The sequence below is a fragment of the Ciconia boyciana genome, chromosome 2 (assembly GCF_034638445.1).
Source record: "Ciconia boyciana chromosome 2, ASM3463844v1, whole genome shotgun sequence".
NCBI lineage: Eukaryota > Metazoa > Chordata > Aves > Ciconiiformes > Ciconiidae > Ciconia > Ciconia boyciana.
Window position 1 is genome coordinate 149818001 of NC_132935.1, and position 26426 is coordinate 149844426.

Here is a 26426-nt window from a genome sequence, read left to right on the forward strand (position 1 = left end):
TATTGTAATTTTAGCCTCGTTTCCCATGAAAAGATGCATTTGCGACTGTGTCATGTGACTGTCAGGTCATCTCATGCAGAAAATTTTGAGCCAACTGGCCAGTATGACAGTGGCATGGAGGTCACAAATATGTTATGGTCCTGTGCATTTTATGAAGAGAAAGGAGCGGAGGAGAGTGAAAGCTCTCCATGAAGTCAAAGATGTGGGGTCATCTGTTTCAGACAGGAGAAGTTGCACAAGTGCAGGAGACGTTGTAAGTGTCCCAGCCACGTGAGATGATTTAAGTAGAGCTCACAGTGAAACATGAGGTACATCTGTTAAGAAACCAGACTTCCTTCATTGTACTGCCTGTAGAATTTTTTTTAGATGGTAACAAAGGCATCCAGACTAGCAAGAGAGATGTTAAATCCTATTGTCACCCACCCTTCATATAGTCTAAGGTCTAAAAGCAAGGACTTTACATTCTGTCAATACTATAAAGCACAGCACAGTCTGGGCAAGCATTTTTGAGAAAACTAATTTCTAACAAAATTCAAGGGACAAAAGCCTTGTGCCAACCCACGAGCTTGCTGAATTCTTGCCTAGTAACCACAGAAGGTACCTCTGCAGATTGCTTTGATGGGGCTCTGTTCCTCTGCGGCCTTTTAACTATTTGCTATTCTGATAGCACACAAATGGGTAGTAAAGTGTTATACAAAGCAGCATTTCACTTGTCAGCTGCACCCCTGCTGTTGATGCTTCCCACTAGGAACCCATTGAATTAAATGGTACATAGTCAGCTGGCTGTATTTTTCTTCCCTCCTATGCCATGACTTCACTTCATTACCTCCCAGGTGAAACTGGAGCTGTCTGCATCAGCAGCCTGCTTCTGATTTCAAAGAATGAGTTAGGATTTATGACTGTTGACTGTGGAAGGCCAGGGGCATTGGAACACTAGCCTATTTTAAATCTATTATACCAACTTTTTGTTGCAATCACTGCTTCTGGAATTGTTTGCTGGGCTTTCTTGGTCAGTTTTGTTTTCAAATACTGCAGTAGAAAGTTGAAAAACATAGGAAAGGAAAGGAGAGCAACACTACAGAAAAAATATGTATTAAAAATCTTCCCTATGACTCCTGAGAAATGGCACAGTAATCCTAGATGTAATGTTCAAATAGTGCTTGCAGCTCTCCATTTTTCAATTTAAAAAGTGTATAGCTAAATATCTAAGTATGCAGAACATAAAAATGCATTAGTAAAAGAAGGGGGAATAATACTGGTTTGTTTGCTTCTCTGCTCTAGTAGCTTTTTAGATAACGCAGACAGAACACTTTTAATTGTAAGATACATTTGAAAATTCATCAAACCCTTACCTATTATTCTAAACCAGTTATTTAAAAAGATGTAAATCCTTTCATTTCTATGGAGATGAGCAGTGACAAATAATTACAAGTGTAAGCTAGGATCAAGTGTATCTGCAAATAAAAGCCTGTGCTCTCCCAGGGCATGTGCAACTTGAGAGTGCCTGAATCCAGGCTGCCCAGTGAGAGGTTCCTTGGCATTCATCTCCTAGCAGGCTAATCCTATGCTGACAACACTTAAGAAGAAGAAATCTTTTTTCTTCATTCTCCCTCAGCATTCAGCATAACCTATTTAATACAGAGGCAACAACTAAAGCAAAAAACCACAAGCTCAGCTTGTTCCATTACTCTAAAACCCAATGCAGAAACTGAGGAAGCTGGATCACGTGGAGCAATTTCACATATATTTAAGACAGCTGGAGGCAAAGAATGAGTGGAGTGAAAAAACGTTCTCAAATTCTGTCCTCAAGCATAGTTTCATGCTCCTGCACGTGGTGCTATTTGCAGTGCTGTTTCTCATGGGTCCCAGGTGGGAGAACCACTTCCCACAGAGCCCTTGGGAGCTCTTAATGTGATGGTGCTCTACCAGGTTGCATGCCTTGTTTCTGTTCCTCTTGGAAGTTACCAGCTTTCCACTAGCAACTGCTCTGAAGACACAAAATGTACTGAAAATGTGGTAATACAGATTGCTTGAGAGGAAGTGCCTTGGGAAGCTGACAGAAGAGGTTGTAGGGAGCTGGTTCATCCTGACTGAGGATGCCCAGCTTCTCCAGCCAACCTAAAGGTGCTTCTGAGTTAGTGTCCTTTTTTGATTGCATTGGTTTCTCTGAAAAAATAATTAACTCACATAGACCTGCTTGGTGACTTCTTAATTCCTAAGCATTTCATGTGTCCTGTGTTACGGGGAAGAATAGCGTGATTGGGTTTGTCCTTCCTATTAAAAGTGATAATAGATTTCATTTTAGTCATATCAAACCGAGGTAACAAAGGAATGGAAAAGGAGAGAAAAGCAAGAAGCAGAAAAAGGCACTGAAAGAAATTTAAAAAAAAAAGAAGTACAGCAGAGCAATTCCTGCAGGTGCAGCTCAGGGCTGTAAAGATGCCTCCTGAAAGGCGAGGGCTGTGGAGATAGGAGCGGAGCCAGCACGAGGTGGGAAGGACCAGGAGGAGCGTCTCCTAGAGCTCAGTAACTGTGACACCGAACTGCCTTGCCCTTGCTTGCTTCTCTGGGCTGTGAGTTCCTTGGGCAGGGATCATGTGTGTCTGCCATCCAGCACTCTTGTGAGTGCTATAAAATATTTCAGTGCTCTGGTGAAACATGTGAAAACCTAGAGGGCACCTTGAACAGGAGAGAAGTTTGTGAAAAAAAATGTAAGGGGGGTATTTTGATGTGAGGTAATGGGAAGTAAATTTTACACTTCAACTCTACCCCACTGGTGTCTCTTAATAAATCACTTAAATAAAGTGCTGCCATGAGGCATGGAAGCAGACGAGGAGGTGTGAATGGATCAGTAGCCTGGTAGCTAAAGGGTGCATCTAAGAGGCGAGATGCTTTTTCTAAGGCACAGAGACTTGAACTAAAATGCCCAGAGATCAGTATCTTGTAGTGTTCTGGTGGACTCTGGGAGAAACCACTCCCAGAACAATTTTGAGTGCTAGAGCAGTCTTGGGATGTGAGATGCAAGTTAGGGTCCTTCAACACAAGGGGATGACCTGGACCTGTGATGCCTACTGCACCACGGTAGGTGTAGGTACTCCTGGTTTTTCAGTGCCCAGTGGGAGACTACCATTTCTGCAACCATTGTTGAACCCATGTTTTAATCATACAGAATTTAAGCTCTCCCTCTCCTCACCAGTATTTTTCACTGGAGTGGATTCAGATGGTTAAGTAGTTTAAATATGACCCAAACAATTCTTATTTTGCAAATAATAGTTGAAAAGTATTTGCTCAACCTTGCCTGTGCTAGTGCTAGAGCTTTCCTTTGGCCCATCGCTGTAAGTTAGCAAAATAGGAACGACCCCAATTTTTCAACGGAGGCACTAGGTCTGCTCTCCTCAGTTGGTAGAATTCAAGTCTTTGTGATATATCCATCACATGACATAAGTTTGTTAGGAGAAGAAGCAGTGTCACAGCTGTGTAGTGGCCAGCAGCGCTCGAGGGCAGAGCTGGTGCACTTCCCAGGGTAGGGCAGGTGGCAGCTGAGCGAGGCAATGGGTGTGGGAAGGGTCCTCAGTTGGATCTGCTGGTTAAACTGACTGCAAAAAATATGTGTGGATAGCTGGGGATGGTCCTTGCCTCTTGGAGAAGGATGGCCGTGGTCCACAGGTGGTCGGTAGGGACCCCTCCATGGCTAGGAGTTGGGGCATGAGGGCAGGTGCCCGAAACATCCATCAGAGAGGAGGGGAGGGGGGCAGAGGAGAGGCGGGGAGCAGCTGTGGCTTTGGCTCCCCGTGTACAGGCTTGGCTTCTCTTTGAAACGAACATTTTCCTCTTGCTCCTGTTGAAACAAATAGTATTCATGTCTCCCAGGCATGCTTTTTAGCCAGGATTTTTTTCTGGTTAAAAGTGGGGAGGACCATGGACCACAGCCTTTGCCACTGGGTGGAACTGATGCTTTCAAGCCACTTACTACCTCCTTGTGATCCATATTAAATAGGGCAGAAAGTAACATTGTGCTGTGCTAGGTATTTTTTGGCAGAAAAATTGCGATTTGCTAATGGCCTTTCCCCAGTTAAATGCTGTACAACTACATTCTTGTAATTAATATTTAATCGGACACTAATAGCACTTTATGCAGAGTTCAGATGTGCTAGTGAGACCTTGCTGCATCTTGGAGCTTCAGGCTGTTGTGCTGCTTAGAGAACGGTTATGGGTGTATTTTAAAATGATACACTGACAGATAGCTCTGCTTACATCTCTGCAGTCAATGTAGAGGACATATATTATAACATAGGTAAACATCACTGCAAGTTGTTTCACTCTATGAAATTTAACAACACTGACAGCAAAATAAGACCTTTTGAGGCCACAGTTCCTTCAGAAGACTGGACAGTATATTTAGGAAAATACCATGATTATTGGAGTGGAACTGGCACTTACTGTTTCTTTTTAAAATTTTACCTACAAAATTGAAGATTCATAAAAATTACAGTAAGTTTTTCTCTTTCTTTTCTCTCCTCTCTGACCATCGGATCTCTTAACTGTGCTGTCAGGCGACGTGGCTTGATCTCTTGTGTTCCTGAGAATAAAAGTTTGGACTGCACCACTAAACAGAAAACCTTAAAGCCAAGCCATGATTAAAATCCTCAGTGAAATTAAATTGAAAGCTACATGTGTACAATTAAGAATAATAATGGGGAAAATCAATCTTCCTGGTGAAGTGAGAGTTGACATACTGGATATTGCCTTTCAGGTTTGAATGAAAATGCTCATAATGTTTTTCTTCAGTTGTCATTCAACCCAACGTTAATTACACTGTAGGGTTTCCCCAATGACATGTTTGTTGAGCTGTATGTAAGTGACAAGATGATTATGTCTAAATGATTGGTAAATGTGTTGGCTTTGAGGGCTTAAATATTTGTATAAATGATTCTTCCAAAAGCTGAGGAATGCTTGACATCTCCACAGATAACAGGATAACAGCTTTGTTATGCACCTTATTTTAGGGCTATATTTTGATTGTCTTGCTCATTTTGGTGGTTGCTTACTCCAGCAAAGCAACCATGAAAATCTGAGGGGCTGTTTCAGAGTAAGAAGCAAACCAGTATAGAGAAGGTGACAGAATCTCCTATGCAAAGAAGGAATTTCTGCTGTAGCTTTAAGACATATGCAGCTATGACGCCTACTTCTCTGAGAGCAAACGAGGAGAAAATATACCTGAAGTTAGTGTCTTCAAGTGGGGAGGGCCTCTTACCTCTGTGAAAGAGGTAATTTATGTGGACAATAAGTTGAGTAGGATTCTGCAAAGTTATTTTAAAGGATGAAATTTTGTAATAAACATCCTGATTGAAATCTGCATAGGTCTTAATAGGAATAATATTCTAACGATTTTCATTTCTGAGGAACTGCTGGCACTTCAGTTAAGGAGATGTGTATAATGAATGTGAATGCCAGGATGACGGCCTAAAAACATATAGCAACTTTCCTCTGATTTTTCTATAAATTAAGAAGTGTGTCTTAGACCAGAAAGAAAAGTGGAATAAAAGAATATGTGAAGCAGGGCAGAGAAGAGAGAGTTTTAACTGGCACCGTTTCAGGTTGTGCAGGTAGAGAAACCTCCCAAGGAAGCAAACGGGGCTGCAGGCAGGAGGGGGAAAGGGCAAACCCAACCTGTGTGCTGGGGAGACGGCCTTTCCAATCCAGCGGGCAGTTTGTGTGAAAGATAAGTTAGGACATGGAAAGTATGGTGGGTTTGCACGATAAAGGAAGAGGATGCTGTCTATAGAGAGATCTGGGTGATTATTGAAACAGTTAAATTCTCATAGCTCAGCTATGGGTTACTGCTGCATAAAAATCGGCTAATTTACTGAAAATGAAAAGGTGTCTCTGGGCTGTCAGAAGTTCTGCTAGTGGAACTGCTTTTTTCAGACAGGGGCTTTTTGCAACCTAATAGCTATTTTGGTTATCTAATAAAGATGTGAATCAGGCCATGGCACAGCATTATGTTCTGAGCCAGCTTTTTCTGTAATCTCAAGTGATGGTACAAATAGATATTCCAAAGGATCTTCAATTTTCTTGGAAAGAACCTCTTTGTTAGTTCTACCAGTGAAGTTCAGACTGTGTCCATAGTCTCTCTGGCATTGATTATGGTGAGTAGCGTGTTCAGTAAAAATAATTCAAGTCCTGTTAACAATCATACAATCATATAACTCTCTTCCTCTCTCAAAGATCCCACAGTCCACTTTATTGACTTCAAGAATAGCTCAGGGATTTTTTCCACCTGCTAACACTGAAATCCAGCTGTTTCAGTGGTAAAACTTGTCAATTGGTTGGGATCTCAAGGCAAGTTTACACTTTACAGCAAGGAGAGGGACTTGCTGAAACTGTGGATTGAAAAACAGGATTTGAGGATTAAACAGTTTTAGGGAAGTATTCACAGATAAAGCTGGAATTTGATGAGGACCTGGGAAATCATGTGGCTAAATGAGTGTTATTTACTAATTGGCAATAGTAGCAAGGCTGCCTTACCTTCTGGTCCTTCTGGAATCTGCTGGAAGCTGGTGTCACGGGTGGCACTTGAGGCTACAGTGGTCTTTGTTCTTTAGGTTTTATAACTTCTTAGTAGTCTCACCAAATGAATTTATATTAAAGGAATTGATTATAAATTAAAGTATAAAACCAGAATGAAGCAAAGTGGATTTGATTCTAGCATCATTAGCCAGTAATTTCAGTGAGGTGACTGGAAGCACTGGAGTTGCTGGAATTTTGTTTTATTTAAAATAAAGGCAAATGATAACAGAATTGGATCCTTCTCATTTTGTCTTTCAAGTGTCTGTTACAATAAACTTCATGTGACAGAGACTGTATACATCTTTTGTTCTGTGCAACTCTGAGCACGTTATTGTGATTCTGAAAATAACCAGTAATCATTTCCTGAAGAATTGTCCTTTTTGATGAACCGCTGTGTATTTTCATCTGCTTTTGACATTATGCCACTAAAAGCTGTTTTGCTTTTCAAATGTGTTTCCTCAGCTGTAGTCTGAGGTTCAGCAGCACAATTGTCTGTGAGGATAAATGGCTTTGTCTGGACAATTTAGAGATTACAAGGCTGGGGAAGGAGTATGAGGGAGGAAGATATTGGATGGGGTCCTTGGGATAATAAGATATACTAAATTTTCCCCCTTCCTCTATGTTGTTAATTTTGACGTGAGAGAAACTAAAATAAGAGGAGCTTAGCTACAGTTTTCTGATGGAAAGAGGTTTTCATAAAAATGCTAGTTCAACTGAAGTGATTTTTTTGAGGGCACGTAGCAGCTCTGTTCAACTTGGTGCAGAAAGGCAAGGAGACCACCTTGGTACACGTCTGGGCAGCAGCCCCTGTCTGCTCCTCCAGCAGGCTGCCTTCTGGCTACAGACTTGTTCCCGTCTTCTCCACCCCAGATTACATGTTTATATTAGTCTGTATCTACATTTTGTTGGAATTTTGGTTGATATTGTTCTGTATTACACTCTTATAGTTAGAAATTTCTCACTGCCAAACCATCCTTTAGTCCAAATTCTGACTTGAGTATATGAAGTAATCCACGAGGGTACTGACTGAGCAAGTCACCAGTTACCAATTAGAACAACAATTTTGAAATTTGCTCATTTGTAACCTAGAGATATTAAATGAAAAATATATAGCCTATATACATTAAGATGTGATTCAGTGAGGGCATATGTTGCAAAGTGACTGCTGTAGTACATTGCAGTATAAAGTTGTTACTAAAGTCAAAATTAAACTTTGTAAAAAATGTGTTTGTTATTATTAATGTCATTAATAGATTTGATAGCTTCTACTATAAAGTATTTTAAATCCCTTGTAGTTCAAACAGAGACACATTGTTGCTTTAGCTATAGCTAACTGATAGTGATCTTAAATATCCACTCTAATAGTTATTTCAGTTATTTTCAATGCAGGTTTACAAGCAAACATGTTTCTTTGCTGGCTAAGTGTGAGTTATGTATTCTTCTTGTATATTAACTTTATATGGTTGGTATTTAGTAAATTTATATAATTCATATTTATTATTCTAAATTAACAGTAGTATTTACTTTTATTACTAAGTGATTAGTGCAAGATGAGATGTCTCTTTTTTTTTCACTTTCTGTGTATTTATTTCAGAGTCTTATAATAGGAGTTAGTTATGAGGTGTGGCTGAGGAGCCTGTAACGTATCTCTGGGGAGGGAGACAGTTTTCAGGTTACTAATAGTTTCTATGAATACAGAATCACAGAATCACAGAATCGTATAGGTTGGAAAAGACCTTTAAGATCATCTAGTCCAACCGTAAACCTAACACTACCAAGACCATCACTATACCATGTCCCTAAGCACCTCATCCAAACGTCTTTTAAATACCTCCAGGGATGGCGACTCCACCGCTTCCCTGGGCAGCCTGTTCCAATGCTTGACCACCCTTTCAGTGAAGTAAAATTTCATAATATCCAGTCTAAACCTCCCCTGGCGCAACTTGAGGCCATTTCCTCGTGTCCTATCACTTGTTACCTGGGAGAAGAGACCGACCCCCACCTCTCTACAACCTCCTTTCAGGTAGTTGTAGAGAGCGATAAGGTCTCCCCTCAGCCTCCTCTTCTCCAGACTAAACAACCCCAGTTCCCTCAGCCGCTCCTCATCAGACTTGTTCTCCAGACCCTTCACCAGCTTCGTTGCCCTTCTCTGGACACGCTCCAGCACCTCAATGTCTCTCTTGTAGTGGGGGGCCCAAAACTGAACCATCATTGTAACAGAAGCCTATGAAAGTTCATTGGGGAAATGAAGTTCTGTGTTTACAGTAGATTGTAATTTGAAAGGTAGCCAAATGCTGAGTGCATCCAAATACGTTTCCCAAATTTACTTTAGTTTGAATATAATTAACTTCAGTGTCTATAACTTGGTCTGCCAGTACCAGCATCACTGCCAATATTAACAGGGGTTTTTTACAGGTGAGGATAATTATAAGCTGCATACCAGTCTCAAATGAGCTAATAAGCATAGCAAAGAGTTATAGCAAAATCTAAGTACAATTTAGCTTGTCAGGTAACGTTCTCTGTGTCATGGGAATACTTTAACAGTATTTACATTATAGTGAGCAAGTTATTAATTTTTAGAGCAAGGATCCTTTCTTTTTTTCTTCTCTTTTTCTCTTTTTCTCTTTTTCTCTTTTTCTCTTTTTTTCTTTTTTCTTTTTTCTTTTTTCTTTTTTCTTTTTTCTTTTTTCTTTTTTCTTTTTTCCTTTTTTCCTTTTTTCCTTTTTTCCTTTTTTCTTTTTTTCTTTTTTTCCTTTTTTCCTTTTTTCCTTTTTTATTTTTTTCTCTGTATTTCCTTATGGGTATGATACTGACTAAATATCCTGGTATTTATACTAGTTCACCAAAACACTTATCATGGTACAAAGCTGTATGAAGTGCCTAATCTTGAGATGCTTTGAGGATTTGCAAGTGGGATCAAAAAAGAAAGTCCCCCACCCCTAAGAAGTCCATAGATATAAAAAAGAAGAGGTGTCATTTGCAAGACAAGCAAAAAAGAAGCCTGTAGATAAGTAAAGGAAACATCTTTTCTAGTGAGAGATAGGTAAAACTTGTTAGTAGGTAAGTCACATTGACGGTCTGCTGAAGCATTTGTCCTGGAGTGACCGTGCAGATGCCTGTGAACTTCTGAGCATTTCGAGCCTTATCAAGAACCTCCAAACTTGACCTGGAAGCGTGTGGGCTCTGCAGGTTGGCAAGGCTCTCATGCTGCTAATAGAGAGTGCTTTGCTTTTTCATGTGTTTCTGACTTTTTTTAGCTTTCAAAACATTGCTTCTGGGTTTTAGGCTTTTCATTACATTTTCTGCAGCTGACTCTCTGGAAGGTTGATGTGAGTGGGAGTAGGATTTCACCATAAGCTTCTGCCATGGTCTGTTCATGTGGCTTTATTTCTGTAATATATGAATGCAATTCAGTAATATGATAACTATATAAAAAAACTTTTTGATATAGTTATCATATTATAGGATGGCATTCATGATATTATAGAATTACAACTTTTGGATATAGAATCCAGAAGCTTCCTGGAAACTGAAGCAATGACAGTACTTGGGAGAGTTTGCCTCAGACTCAACAAAACTCAATAGAAGCTCTTGTCTTCAGACTTGACTGGTTTATAATTCACTTACCATGCAAAAACATGTTAATACAATTTTCCTTCCTGTGGTTTTTTTTTTGTTTTAAAGAAATCAACGGTTGAGATGGAATTTGGAAGTCTCAGAATAGAAATTTGGAAGACCCAATCTGTGTCCTGTTTGTGCTGTTAGAAGATTTGGAAAAGTACTGGTTAATGTATTTGAACTAGGAAGGCTCTTCAGACTGCTGCATAGGCTGGTGCCTGGATCTGCCTCTTGCTTCATAAGTGTTGGGAATAGGAGTCTGTTGGAGCGAGGCGAATGAGAGTCTGTGTCGTTCCTGGGGGTGAGGTGGGAGACTTTTCTGGGGAGGTGGGTCACAAGTCTCATGTCCTTGGTGAGGTGTTGTGTTTTCCAGCAGAATAAGAGTAGAAAGTACAGAGAGGGGAGAGCAGTAACACAAAACATAACAGTAAGTTAATTTTACAAGCCCGTGTGCTATAATGTTGTCATTCTTGTGGAACTGTTAACCCAGGAAGACAGGTGAGCATTATTTATTTATAAATATGAAACAAAATCTGATGCCATTAACTGCAGGTTAATGAAGTTACTAACCAAACATTTTCTCTCTTAACCTGAAAGTTGTTTCCTTTTCCATTATCACCTTTGTAGTATCTACATGTTACCAACTAAAATCTACGCATGCGCAACAGGACCTGATTCTGCTTTCATTTGTCCTGGCTTTAGCTTCACTCGTCTCAGGGATTTTGCCACTTGATAGAAGTGATAACTGTGTTGCAACCTGTTCCAGTGGTTTCAGAGTGAGAGTTAAAAAGTGAGATGATGTGGAGTGAGGGTGGGCTTTTGTGTGTGCATGCATGTGTCACATTAAGGCTGGCAGGTCTTTGGTGCTATTTCTGTAGTGGCTTCCAATAAAATGGGTTTGCTCTGTCAGATGGAAAGTAAACTTGACATTTTGTTGAGTCTGAGAGAAACTCTTCCAAGCATCTTATTTTCTGCTGAGGTTTATATGTCTACGATGTACTGCTACCAGATGCTGTTTCACCATTTCTGAGAGCTCTGAGAACAAGAGGTACACTTCTATAATTAATAATAGAAAACAATTTCCTTTTTAATTTTAACAATGTCAGAAAAGATCCAGTCCATCATGCTTTGTGAACCAGCTCCTGGCAGCTGCTGAATAATAGAGAGAAAACTCCAGCTTGCTTTCTCTCCAGTGGATATACCATGTTACTTGTTATTCATTAGTCCCTGTTTTCATGCAAGTTCGTAAAACAGAATTGGTGGGTGATAGGTACCTTACTGCCTGAAGGCCACTTTGATTCCTGTGTTTTAGTGTTAGCCTTCTGCCACTGTATACTTGCAAGTACTGGAAGAAGAAATAATTACACTGCAGATAAACTTGCTGAATTTTCTGACATTCTTAATGATCTCTACGAAATTGGCTTCCAAATTTGCAGTCACATGCTTTTCAAATAGTGTTATCAGTAGTTACCCTGCCAGGAGAAGGAATACAAAGTTTCAGAGTTTCTGGTTCCAGAGGTTGTTTGATGCTTTGCTTTGGCTGCCCGCTGCAAGCTGCAACAAATTCATCTTTCTTGTATCTCTGTGGTGTTTCCATCTGCCATTGGGGTTAGCAGGGAACTCATTTTAGAATTGGTTAAGCTGTCTGCCAGTTTGGGACCATGGCTCAAAAACGGTGCCCTGCTGCACTGAGGGAAAGCAGAGTACTGAACAAATTCAAACTGAAAGTGTATTTCATCCTTCCACCTTAGATTTGAACTTAACCTTCATTTTGGTGTGTGTATTGTTATACGTCTTGAAGGATTAATTAAATGTGGCTATACTTCTGTGGTAAAGATTAGTTACACTTCACATTTATACAAGAGGAAAGCTGTCCTGCTTGGAGCTTTCACAATGGAGGAGGTCTGCTACCAAGATTTTAAGCCACCTTGGCACACTTGTGAGTCTGGGCTGCTCCATGGATGTCCCTAGCATAACTCTGACACAGAGTCCCAGCAGGGCTCTGGGACCCATTAGGCTATGGGCGATGTGCTCCAGCTGACACCCACCTGAAGTTTCTGTGGATACGAGAGGACGCTGTAACACAGGGGCTCCCTATTGGAGACAGGACAAGGGAATATTTGCCTTCATATACGTGTCTAGACACAACAGTTTATTCTCAGTCTGTTAAAATAAGAATGCTTCTTATAGGTCTGTGTCAAAGCTGGTGTTACACCATGAGCTTCAGAGAACGTTTTTATAATGGGTGGCTTTTGTAACGTTGGGCTGAGGCTGGCTGTAGCTTTGTATAAAGGAGGAGTTCAGGTTGGGCAGGAAATAGCAGTCAAGCAGAACAGGGAAAAGTGGCTTTTAATCACCGGGGCACAGGAATAGCCTTGTTGGATTAAGTGCAAACCTGAGGGAAAAATAATGATGGGCAGAGAGAAGCATCATTAAATATCAAAAGCAGTCATTGGAGAGAGCCTTCCAAGGAATTACATTCATGGCCAAACCCTCCAGCTCCAGAAGGCAATGGAGGAGTGAGATATGAGTCATCAAGGCTGCATTGGCTTTGGATAAAAAGTAAGAATCTAGATTTGAGATAAGGGAAGCAGAAGAACAGAGGAAAGATTTTCAAGGTGTCTGTCTAGAATATGGTGGAACATATTCACATATAGGGAACTCGATCCCCAGCCCTCTGGCTAGCCTTAGACCTACAAGTGAGGGCTTACCTATAGGACAGTTACTACTCAAAATTAGGGCATTTTTCCTCAAAGCTGATAAAGGTTGCAAGAAGAAAGCAAGTGTTCAGAGCAAAAACCAGAATTTCACGGTGTACCCTCATGGCTGATCTCTCTTTGGTGTCCTGGATGGGAAGCAGTAAGCAACTAGACAGGGATTAATTTATTAAGTATATTGCTGCTTCATGTTCATTTTAGTTATAACCTTTTGTTTCTGATTTATTACCCAAAAGTGTAACTATATGTCTTGCCCAAATGCATTTTTTAAAACCCTTGTGCTTGCCTAGTGCTAAAGAAGAGGCTGAGTGAGCTAGCAAATAGCTGGCAAATAGTGGGTGCTGTATTTTCATGGTGCTAGTGGGACATGCAGCACCTCTGTGGGACTTGTACCTTGTAGTGAGTGAGTGTACAGTGCCAACCTGTGAACATCTGTGGGAAGCTGGTACTGTCAAGTAATGGGAGTTTAGGGGGAATTTTTTCTGACAGCAATAATATGGTGCTTCTTCTGACTGTGATATGACCCTTATGATGGTGCTTTAACAGCAGTCTGACAGATCATGGTCTGCAGTGTTCTTGGGCAAGAGAAGGAATGATGGCTTTGTCACAAAGTCATTGTTTCCGTTGATAGATGAAACTGTGATGCCAGATGATGAGACTGAAAGCAATCAACAAGAATCTGTAGTTTAGCAGAGCTCAGATCATAGGTTAAACCTAGAAACTGTGCTCTGAACTTCAGTTCTGAGAGACATCCCAGCCTTGAGGATGGGAGACTTGTGGCTGGAAATGGGAGATATGTTTGACAAGTAGAAAAACTCAAATTCTGATACTATCTTGTAAGCCAGATTAACTTTCTTGATGAGTTGACACATTGTCAAACAGTAGCGGCTACAATTCAGAATAAAGCAAAGTTAATAAAAGGATATTGATGAAGTTGTGGACAGAGCAGTCACTCTGCTGCAGGACTTGACTGTCTTCTTGCATGAAAGAAATATGCTTTTAAAATGCATGCTGCTGATGGACAGAATCTAGTTGGGAGTTTTGTTTTACCGATGACCACCAAGTAAACAGAAACACTCATTTAATAGCCTGTGTCAGACTCGGTTTTGTGATAAATAATGCTGTGTCTTCATTCAAGTACCAGTGAGGTGGGTATTTTCCTTCAATTTTCGTCTAATGTTGCACTAATATAAAAGGAAAGAATGCTGCAATATTGAGCAAAGATACTAAAATTCGGATCCTTTATGCAGCTGTCTTCTCAATCACGTTTAGCTCAAAAATACTCAAGTAGAATTTCAGTAAGAAATGATTTTGTGACTAGGAGCATCTTTTATCCAACTTCACATAATTGGACTCAACTCAAGACTCCTAGCAGTCCTGAGTAGTAAAAACCTCTGGAAAAATGGGCCAACTTGTCCTAAAGATGGACTGAATGCCAAGGAACAGGAACATCAAATTGTTGTAGCTTGGTTTCCTAATGCGTTTTCTTATGCTGTTAGCTGATGTTTAAGAAGGCACCAGTGCCAGCTAAAGCTCTTCTTGTGACTGTGGCATTTCAAAGAGCATTCTCTAGTGTCTCATAAAAGGTATGTCCTTATGATGTAGTCTCTTCCTCAGCAGGGACACTGATAAGGTATCTCCTCTCTACCAGATGTTATTTTCATGAAGCTTGTGGGAACTTAGCAAGTTCCTCACCCTTACTGCACTGCCTGGAACCAGCCAGCAGGTCCAAAAAGTTACCGTGGTCTGGGAAAACAACACACAAACTGCTACACACCTTTTCCAGTGTGATCGTATATGTCTTGCTCGTGTGTGGAATCAGCCTAAAAATAATGATTAAGAGTCAAGAAGTAATTACATTAATGGTTGCTGGGAAATGCAATAGAAATGACCGATACAGCAGCTAGAAAATGTTGGTTTAGCAATGTTGTCTATGTTAACGTATTACAATATTATGTACTGTTTTCCACCATTTTATTCCCCTCTTTGAATTATGCATCTAAATTACCCATTGATTATAGCAGCTATTTGTTAGCTTTTGGATGAACTGTAGGAAATTTTTTCCCTTTCCAAATAGCAGGGCCAGCAGGCTATCCATGCTGGCCGTACTTTAACAGTCAGGCTCTTTCTAAAGAACAGTGCAGTCGACAAGACATTCAGCCATGCCCTTCTGTGAGATGAGCTGTGCAATTCCCGTGCACCCCCTATTATTCTTTCCTATTCTGATGAGTTTTCTTTGCTTAAGCTCCACGATTCTCTTTATGAGTGACTGGCTTGGACTGGCTATTCTGGTATTTCCTATCGGAGTTTAGAAGAAAATGTGAATGGCCAACTGTGAAAATTTTGTTAAAGAAATTAACATCATGAAGTAATACAAAATTGAAGGGTTTTGCATTTTTTAAAACAATGCAAAATTCTGCTAGTTTGTTAATAATTCAGGGAAGTGTGAACAGGTGAGAAAGACTACTCCACTACTCAGAACTGTACCCTTCATGGGGATTAGGATTAGATCCAGCTTTTCTCCTCACCAAATGTTTTTGGAAATGCCTCACATTTTTGCAGGTTTTGACAAGCTTTCTTAATCCCCTGTCTTACTATGTGGCCCATTTTCCAGGCACACTTCTGCGACACTTGCTGCCAAGTCACAGATGAATGCAGAAGTAGTTGGCAGAACCAGATGTCCAGAGGTAAAGGGCCTAGATGTATTTTGGCATATTCCTTGACAGCTTCTGGAAGGTCTTCTGCAGATAATGTTTGGTATTTCCAGTATTGCCCATGTGTAAAGCACAAAATTATCCTAGTGATAGGAAAAAAGGGGTAGAGATTCAGTATAAAGAGAATTCTCTCGAATGTAGGTAAGACACTAAGGAAGTGAATTAGACTGCTTTAAATGCAGTTTAACCTGTGCTAATGGTAAAAAATGTCTTAATTTATCCTCAAAGCCAAGGAAATCTGGCCCTGAGAAAGTGCCTTCGAATTAATCACACTGCATTATTTAATGGCTATAAAATTAACAGTCCCTTTGGTCTCTGTTAACAGGTTCCCCTTAATTGAGGCGCAGTTTTCTAGGAGAGGAGAAATTGTAATTTTGTTGTTTAGCACGTTAATCAGAAGCAAAGTTTGATGTGTTCTAAAATGATATTCAGGTTACTAATGACAATTCCAGCCTGCCATGTAAAGATTTTTTTTTTTTTTTGAAGTAGCCTAATTGTAGCCTGCACAGGTATTTTCAGCAGTAATGAAAAATCTGTCTTAAACACTGTAACTGCTGAGAACCTTTGAGTGTCCCAGCTACCCATCCTCTGAAAATTGCTGTAATTGTTGTGCTTTCATCCTTCGGTAAAAGATCCAGACTGTGAGAAGCACTTTGTAAGCTGACCTTGGGTTCTCCATATGCATGACAACAGCTGATGATGAGTTTTTTGCTGCTTAGCTCCCCCACCCCAAGTAACCTGCTTTCAAACACTGCTAAATCCACCTTTTCCCCTCTCTCACTGTCTTCTAAGCAAGGACTGTGATTTGCATGTATTTCTGATCTTCTCTCTTCCATTTCTTTGCAAAATGCTCCATTTCCACAAATTTATTTATTTATTTCACTAGCGCTTGAATTTTTGTCACGTTTGTGCAGTAATGTGCTGATAACATCGACATCTTGGGAGTGATGGAGAACCAGAAGGGAATCCTTTAGGGTTCCTTAGACATACAGCCGGGTAACAAACTGATTCACATTGCAAAAGGGGTTAATTAGAGGTTAAAGACTCTGCAGTCTCTTACATTTAATGAGTGTTTTCCTGCTCGAACTGGGGATGATTTGACATTAACTTTTCTGTTTGAGGTTTGTCAGTAGTAACAAACATATCCTAACAAAAAACCTTAACTTGAATAACTTGTTTCATTTTCTGAATATTTTGAGTAAGATTAATAAAAAGATTAATAAAAAATTCAGACATTTTAACTTTAACAGTCACATGTAGTTTATAATTATCTGTGTGAATGAGCTGAGACTCCTTACCATCAGTATTTACTCTGGTCCCATGGCTTAACAAGACCAGAATAATGAAAAATCACATTAAAAAGTAGTGGGGAGTTTTTAGGAAAGCTTCAAACTATTGAGACAAAGACTGTCCTGAGGGCTACCTTTGCTCTGAGCTGAATCAGATCAGCTATTGCTGTGTTTTGTCTCACTCAGAATTTGAACAATTCTGTGTCATTTTAAGTACATTTCAAGTAAGTTGTCGGAAAACACATTTTTAAACTTTAATTTAAACAAGAATTAACTCCACCGATGCACTCAGAAGGGAGGAGAAAAGCTACGGCGGTCTACCAAGTAACCCTGCGGTGTAACTTATGGAGTGGCCAGCCCTGTCCTGTCCTTTTGAAACAAAATGTTGTGTTTGAAGAGAAAAAGCTTGTAAGTAGTGTTGTTGGCGGGCTGGCTGCCTCCCGAGCTGCCCAGAGGCAAGTGGGGGGCTCCCAGGTGATGCACCAGGACCTTGGATATGTGGATGTGCTCACTGTTCGCTTCAGAGGCTGCAAACACACTTTAACACAAAACTCTGCTCTTGAAGGAGAAATGAAACGAGAAAATATAACAGGTAAAGCCTTTTCAATGGCAGAGCTGTCATGGACTTTGGCAGGCAGAATTTTTACTCTGACTTTTATCTTCTTTCATTTATTTTTATGAGTGAGCGTGCTTGACAACATGGTAAAGAGGATCAGAAAGGAGCTCTCGGGGTCTCGCAGGACACCAACCTGCTCCAGCTGCCATCACGTGCCAGGCACAAAATGACTCTTCTGTATGTGGTATTTTCTAGAAATTCCCTACAAGCTGCCCCAAACCAGAGCAAAGAAATGTGGGCTTATTTGTATTATTTTTGCTAAGCTTTTTCTCTCATTACTTTGCTCTTACTCCATCCTTTGAATGAGGAGTTGACTTTAGAAGAAGGAGACATCCCTATCACTCTATGCATGTGGAAATACAAATTTTGAAAGATGCTCTTTGAAAAACTTGAAATACCCAAGTCAAGGCTGACTGCATTTTTAGTCTTTTTTCTTTTCTTTTTTAATTCTAAAAATACTGTTTTAACCCCTCTGCTCCAGAATGCCACAGGCCAGATTTATTTGGTGGTTTATCTAAGTTTCTAAATTACCTGTAGGACATGATGCCACACGCTTTCTCTTTTAAACTACTAGTTTCTTTTTGCCTTGTTTGTCCCTTTGATTTTCTGGTGTGGATGTAACACCTGCTTTGTGTACCTGCTAAATACTTCGTCACTTGGTTTCTGGCTAATCAGATCTGATGAAGGGCTTTGCCTCTTTTATGCCAGAAGACTTGGCTCAGATTTCCAAAGCAATTGCACAGGTTATTTGAAGGATTTATTTTCTTTCCAACAGATACATTCTTTCTCACAATAGATTTTTCCAAATTTGTCTTTTACAACAAGCAGCATAAAAATGCAATCAATACAACCTTTTTTAACTGGTTTAGATGATGTGTCTGTGTCTATTCAAGACCTGTTTATTTATAAATAATTTCAAGATAAATATTCATTGAATATCTTATTTTTTGAGCGGACTGTATAATTTAAAGTATACTATGTTAAACGTGGGAGTCCTTACTCTATGCAAACACAGTAAAGCTGAAAGTATAAACTTGAAAACCAGAGAACAGACAGCTGGAATAAATGTGCTGTGTGAATTGTACAGGCGCCTATTATTCTCTTTTTAGCAAAGATTATGATAAAGCTGTTCTGAATTGTAACCAAGCCATCTATAAGTACTAATGGCTGGAAGTTAAAGCAATGCAAATTCCATTTAGGAGTATGATGTCTTGAAGGGCATATCAGAGGAAGGCTCACTTGATACTCACCCTGCATCTTTCACTGTTTGCCTCGACACTTGCCGCTGGGCACATAACAGATGTGATAGAAGCCTACATGGAGCTTCTGGTCTAACCTAAGGTAGCTGCTCTTATGAATTAAATAAAGCATGATTTTTAAAAAGCTGATGGCCACTAATGAAGAAAAAAATACTCAGGAATATGATGAGTTTATTCCCACAGCTTTGCTTTCACATTTATAATGAAATCTGAAACCAGGTCAGTTTTATGCTTCCTTTTTTTGCTTATGTGGAGGCAGATATTTTTCACACATCTGCTTTTTTGGGTGCGAAGTTCTGTATGGGTGAAATCTTAAGTAACTTAGCAGCGGGTTAATATTTTACTGGCTGTGTCTACACAGTCTGTTGTGGGCTGCTCGGCCTCTGTGCTCCTCGCAGTCTGAAGCCCGTGAGCGATACTGGGGGCTGCTGTGGCTGAGCTAGTACAGCTTTGCAGGGCTTGGGCTCTGGGGATGCCACTGGGCTCGCTGGAACCAGGGTGCCGCTTGCCAGGGCAAGGACAAAAGTTGCTTGCATGTGCCTGCCATTTATTGTGCGGATTCACCCACAGACAGCCAGGAAAAGCCTCTGTATCTGATAAAAGAACCTCGATTAAATAAATCTGGGCTTTGTTTGCTAAACTCCTCCTGTACACCAGCAAACTCTTACTCAGTTTATTTATTACCTTTATCACCATAATATTTACCACCATTGGTTAATATAATGTTAACTGTTAAATCGTTGAAAAAAGAGGAGAATTTTTCTTTCCAGGAAGAGTATTTTCCCCATTTTTGGCCACATGATATTTAGTGTTCTTCCCTGCCTCGCTGCTGCAATGTCTTAAAAAAGTCAGGCTGTAAATAGTTCTGTTTCTATGCAGTGTTGAGCAGGGTGGAATTTCAGAGTTTGAAACTGCATCTAGAGGGACCTAGGCTTGCCTTCTCTCCTTCTCTCGTTCCCTCCTTTCAACAGACTGATGTTCTGATCCCTATTACAGCTTTGCATGGGATTACATGGACTACAAGAAACAGAATATGACCAATGTTTTTTAAGGTGTGCATTACAGCTGCCAAAGATTGGAAACAAGGATAATATCCTAGACCAAGGAAAGATAACACCGTTTGAAATATTTTGTTCATTTTCAAGTTCTAGGCTCATCAGCGACAACAAAATAAAAGTTACAGGCTTTTATTTGGTGTGAATATTGGATGTGTGTGAAAGGATCATCAGTAAAGCATTTATTTTAATGCAGAACAGATTCATGAGCCTGTGACACATTTTATATGAAGAATTTGTTCAGTGGGCATGGATTATGGATATGGTATTGGGGTACTGTGGTGTTCGCAGAATTCAGTAGCAGCTACTTCTTTTCTTCCTTGCCTTGAAAAAGAAAGTGCATTCTCTATAGCAGCGTGTGTCTTCCTGTTACAAAGCAAGAAGCCAGAAAGGCAGAACAGAATTTTCCCCTGAAAAATTCTTTTTACTACTTTAACTGGTTTTCTGTGCTTGGTTAAATAGGTTTTGCTTGTCATTGAACTTGCACACACACTCATCCCACTTCGATTTCTTCCATCCTCCACCTTGTCAACAGTCACATTTCTGTAGGGTGAAGATGAAGTGTGAAGAAAAATGATTTGTGCCTTCTCTTCCCGTTTTTTCTTGCTTTCATGTTTATACAAAGGCTGAACGAATTTTCAGTGTTCTTGCATGCCAGTTTCCTGCTTATTAGTTGTTTTCCAGTAGCCCCCACAGACCCGCACTGCATGCACCGACATCAGATCAGCACAGGGTGTGAGAAAAGACGATGCCATCTGGGGAATGGAGGCAAAGAAAAGCAAAGTGGCTTTCCCAGCATCAGGCAGAATTATGTCACAAAGCCGAAATTTGAGATTAAAAAATTGAGTTTTTCTTCAGTGTCAGTGCAGACTGTCCTTTCTTGGTTTACATTTGATTTTTGAAACTGAGATCTTTTTTACTAAACCCTGTCCTCTGCATCTTCCTCCCAGTCACAGGCAGTTAGAGATTGAAGCATCTTCTAAGGTCACAGTCAGTCACAAACAAAAACATAAAGAAGTGAGAGGACAGAGGATGTTAAATTGTTCAGTTGCTCACTGAGGAACTACTAGTGTCTAGTTCCTGTCATGGAGGCATGTTGGTATAGGTACACCTATACTGATGGGAAAGGCATCTAGTACAGTAGCCTACTTTGATCTGATAAAGTGAAATAAGCTATACTGGGGGAAAATCATTTTACCAGTGTTTCTACCTTTATGTTGCTGAACTGTTTCTTCCCTTTGTACTAGGCAGAGTCTATTTGTTGTACAGAAATGGTCTGACAGTAGATGTTCTATCACTGTAATAAATTTGCTGTGATTGTCCTGATGTCAAAATTAAGCAAAAGTGAAGTTGAGTTAAAACAAAACCTGTTTCATGTATTACTTCCTTGAAAAGGGACAGGAGAGCTTAGAAGTATGGGGCTCCTGTTGGCGTAGGTTTGCTCTCTTTCACTTAAGTCAGATTTAGGTCTGCAGCCATTTTCTCTAACCAGTTGTTGGCTTTGTTTTGGCTGGGTCAATCTCCACTCCGGTATGGTTGCCAGTGCGGCAGGGGCACCAGCACGTGCTGCCTGCAGAAGGTTGGTGGCTTGGCTGCAGGTATCCACGTTCTCCCTCACGTAGCATGAGCTCCATTCATCTGAACCCCACCTGCTCTGCTGGGGAAGAGTGCTGGAAACCCTCCAGGAAAAAACACAGCCATCTGATGTCCCACCTAGAGCCAAAGTACAGGAATTGAATTTGGCACTTGGTCGGTTTATCAGTGGGATGGGCGTGATTATAGCTGTCTTTGCTATTTGCTGGTGATGAGCAACAAGAAAAAAAATTGGAGTCATATGACTATGGGAAAAGTGGCTGAGAAAATACTGTCAGACTGGAAGGGGCGCCTGTTTATTATTAGAATTCTGCTCTCAGTGTCTTGTAATGTCTTTATGCTTGAATGTACATCTGAGTACATCGTTGTATGATCACCTGCATGACTTTTCTTTTTTTCCTTTCTTACAGTGCATGCCAATTAAAGGCCTTGGATTTGTGCTTGGAGCCTACGAATGTATTTGCAAGGCTGGATTCTATCATCCCAACATCTTCTCAGTGAACAGCTTTCAGAGTAAGTGCCTTTGGCTGTGTTTAAAAAAAAAGAAAAAAGAAAACAGAGCTAGCATTAATAATGCAGGGCTCCTTTTTATCCTTGTCAGGGTTATACAGTAAAATCCCAGTGGTTTGCAGCTCTTGGATTATATAATCACTTAAGGAGTTCTAGCCCTTTGGTTTGTCATTCGCGATACTCTTGAGGATCCTGTAAAACATACCCGCTTGAAGAATATTTGATTTGTAAATAAATTTAAAAACATGAAAAGAAGTCCTGCTATGGGGAAATAGAGATTTCTGGCATCTGTGCTCAAGCACAAGTATGGAGAAAATTAATCTAGTAATTTTCTCTTTGGTCAGGCCAAACTAGAATGCCCTAGCCTCTGGCTTTCTGTGGTCTTTAATTGTTTTCATTTTACTTCATTTGCAAAGGAGAATCCAAAGGAGCATCCAAACTCTAATACTTGCTGATAAGGTATTAGAGATGGGTCAAGCCTGAGAGTCTGGTTGGCTGTATGATACAAATGACATATAGCCTATGCTTGCCCAGGGCACACGTTGTATGGTACTTAGACTGAGTTGCCCACAGTAAGGGAAACAGAACTCGGTTGATAGTCATCAGGGAAAATATATAAACTGCACGTCCAAAGTTGATGTCTGTTACTTTCATCATATGACCAAAGTGTAATCTCTGCGCAGATTTTGTGCCAAAATTGTTGCCGTTATGCTAGTGGAGCTCATGCTGCAGTCACAGGTGTAAAGGTGTTGCTTGAAGGTGTAACAGGGCATCCTTCTCTGCCTCTTGCTTTTGAGTGAATAACATCCCCAGCTTCTTTGCACCATCCTTTAGCCAAAGGTTCATGTCGTCAGCACTCTGCTGCAGGAGCAGTTTGTATGAGATGCCCAGGGAATGGCGATGAGTAGCTTTCACCAAGCTTCGTCCAGGACTGTGTGTATTATCTCCTGCCTTGTGTGAACACAGCTGTTCCTGTTCCACTATAGAAATACCTCGAGTAGTATTCAACATTTAACATGCACCTCTGTGATACTCACATATACAGATTCAGGTGTTTTGTACTGGTAAATCATGTGCAGGATTATATGACATGGTACTTGTAAAAGCATGCCCCCGTGCTACAGAGTACCTGATAATTGGGTTAAATAAATTATTTGGTGTGGACTCAAGAGCTGCAAATAAAGCTTCTAAGTTCCTTCCTATATTAGTTACTCATGAGGTCTGCTTTCTTACATAACAAGTGACAGGGGTTATAGACGAAAGGTAAGTAACTTTTAACATTAGGAAAGCTTTAGAATTCCCTATTTGTTTGCAGCCCTGAGTTCCAGATATTAAATACTTTGATCTGTGTCATGGGTTGGCCTGTTTTTTATTGAATTCATCTTGTTTAGATATAGATTGTCCAAGATATCTTACCCCTAAATCAGTATATCTCATATATATATATGAGATATATATATACGTCAAGTCTCCTGTATATGTATGGAGCATAAATAGCACAGTGTGTTTGTTCAACAGTTTGCCTGGTGAGTGTTTGTTTCTTTCCTCTTTTCATATTGTGGAGCGTCGCAGAAGGCAGCCTTGTGATAGTGCTTTTTCTCTGGGCTCTGTGCAAATTTTTTGAAAAAGTAAGGATGATGCAGTGCAGTGAGTTACGGTGGAGATTTAACTCCTTGAATGTGCATATTAAAAAAATCATTCTTAGATTTTTGTCATACCAAATGCCACAGAACACACAAAAATAATGTGGCTAGAGATTGTAACAGCATTAATCATTAGGGATGAGATATCATACCAGCTGTCTAAAATGTATATGCTTGGTATGTATTAGTCAGCTAGGTTTCAAGTGCAGTCAGCAGCAAGAGCGTGGCTCACGTGGAGGGTAATTCTGCTGCTTTAGAAAGGCAGAATTTGTCTTTAGGTGAGCAAATAACCTTTTTTCTCCATTTACTATAGAAGGAGGAGCCTATCTAGCTACCTTAGATTGGATATTTAGCTTCTAAATAGCTAACATGGAGTGAAATTTGTCTCACGGAAGTGTTTGCATATGCTGATATTTTAGGGAGTGTAATTACATGATCTGGGGCCACTTTGATTTGAGCATGTGTTACTGTAAGCTAACATAAACATGAGTTTTGAAACAGTCAGTAATAAAGAACTGCTTTAATTCATCCGGATGCAGCTCAATCTGTGAAGCTCTATAGGTGATTTCAAAAAGTGAACAGTGAGACAGCTAGTGTGAGACTGGAAATGACTGTGAAGTAGTGGGAGAAAAACCAGTGGTTCAAGGTAACTTGGCCTGTCACGCAGCTGCATTCTGTAAAAAAAAAAAGGGAAGGATGACATGGTTAAAACGGCTGTAGCATGTATTTGGAGGTTCAAAATGGGGCTAATACAGGAATTTTAGACACAAACCCTGCAAGCAGTTTTGACAGAAACTATCTGTCAAAGATAGTTTGATCTAACTATCTTTGACAGATAGTTAGACAAAAACTATCTTCTATCTGAAGATCTCTTTGTGGAGATAGGTTGGTGAAGTTTGATCATAAAAGAGATGAAACTGAGTAAAAATGTTAATAGTTTAGAAAGTGTTCCTAGTGGAAGAAAATAAAGAGGCAGGAAAGATTTGCAGGTCTCAAGATGAGACGTAAGTAAGCAGATAGGTAGATAGATAGAAAAAATGACCAGTTTTGTACTTCTGTGGATTAAAAAATTGGATCGAGTGTGTTGTGGCTTGAAATGGGAGCATTTCTCAATGATACTGGGATTCTGCACCACAGCAAAATATGGTTAACTATAGTTGCACATTGTACCTGAAGTGTCAGAGTTTTAAGCAGGGGCAAGGTTCTGCTTTAGGTCCAGATGAATGTTTTGATTTGAGTCTGAAAGATAGCTGTATAAAATGGCTTTGCAGGGATGTTGGACACTCTACACAGTTTGCTGGTGGGAAGGCTTAAAAGATTGCTTATGTGCCTCCTCTGCAAACTCAGCTGGGATCCTGAACGCCAAGATGCAATGTTGCATAAACGGTGTCCTCCGTAGGAAAGATTCTGCAAATCGGTTGTTTTTCTGGCGTAAAGCAGCATGGTGTTGCTGCTCGCTGGGAGGTTGCACAGGTTCCCGAAGTGGGTGTGGGACAGGGGCACGGCTGATATTTAGGCTGTTCTCTTACGGAATAGGAAGCCAGGTAGGAGAGCGTTTCCCTCCCAGGGCTGAGTTTGTTCTTCAGAACTGACAGTGCCAAAATATGTAAAACCTTTCTGTTTTTGCTGCATTAGTTAATGAGGACCCTGGGTACTAGTGGGGCACAGAGTTATTGCCATATTTCCAGGGTCTCTTTTGAGGACAGAAGTTAATTTTAGAAACAGACGTGTATGCAAGTATTCATGTATGCAAGTTGCATTAACCTGTAAGTGCCTGAGTACATGATTATGCACTTTCTCCTAACGGCGCATTTTTAGGTAGCGCTATTAGTATAGGTAGATTAGACTAACTGCTGAATAAGTACATTTTAACATTTTTGTAACACCCTTCTCCAAAGCACTTCTGTTCTCTGCCTCATGGGGTAATCAGGTTTGCACTGGAAGATCCTTAGTAGAACAGTGGTGCTTTGTTCAACCTAAAAGTTCATTCTTTAGCAATGCATCATCTGTATATTGCAGAGATTCTGCTCAACTCTTGCTGTTCAGATGTGGAACCTGCCCTGTGCAAAAAGGTGCTTGCACCAGAGGTGGCTCTTTTGTCTGGATATAGGACTTTACTGTCTCTAACGGTGCTATGATCACATAAAAAGTCCCAAGAGGTGTTTCCAGTTCAACGGGAATTCCCATTTTTTACACCTGCCCTTTGGCTTTGGTTCTTCAACAGAACTCGCATGTGCAGCTCTTTGCGCATATGAAGGCTGTCACTGACTTCAGTGATGCCTTTCTGGGGTGAGGATTATGACCATGGCTGATTGCCAGGTTTTGATGCTAGCAGATCCAGTTACATTCACACACACCGAGTTACTGCAGCACCGCCGGTGCTACTGGGGTTGTTCCTAATTTATGCTATAATAGAACAGGAGCAGAATCAGTCTTTTGTTCTGCTCAGCACTCAGCATGCACTGTGCTCTCTGTGTTCATCTGCTGAGTTTTGACTGGGATCTGGGATGGTTTTGTTTGGGATGGTAGCAATCCCTGCCCTGGCACTTAGCAGTCTGTGGTGCCATTCTTACTTTGTAGGAAGATCTCAGCTGGCAATGTTGCAGCTGCTGAGGCACCCCTTGTGTAGCAGAGTGTGCTTAGGAGAAGCAAAGCTGATGAAGAGTTACCTTCAGGAGACCATTTCAAAAACAGATGGGCCGATCAGACAGAAAGACTTCCCCCTAGAAGAGGGAAGGACTAGGGAAAAAACGTAGTAGAGGGGACATAACTGAAGCATTTAAGCTTTTTGTTTTATTTTGCCAGTACTCAAGCATCTTCCTTATTATACTTCATATTAGTT

The 26426-nt window shown here is 40.4% G+C and overlaps 1 protein-coding gene across 3 annotated transcripts in view; it reads left to right on the forward strand.

The window, feature by feature from the left end:
- GPR158 (G protein-coupled receptor 158) overlaps positions 1–26426 on the forward strand; it is a 210627-nt gene that overhangs the window by 66975 nt on the left and 117226 nt on the right. For all 3 annotated transcript variants that reach the window (XM_072854471.1, XM_072854472.1, XM_072854473.1), the window contains exon 3: positions 21842–21944. In XM_072854471.1, the coding sequence (XP_072710572.1) occupies positions 21842–21944 (103 nt within the window). The remainder of the gene's footprint in view (positions 1–21841; positions 21945–26426) is intronic.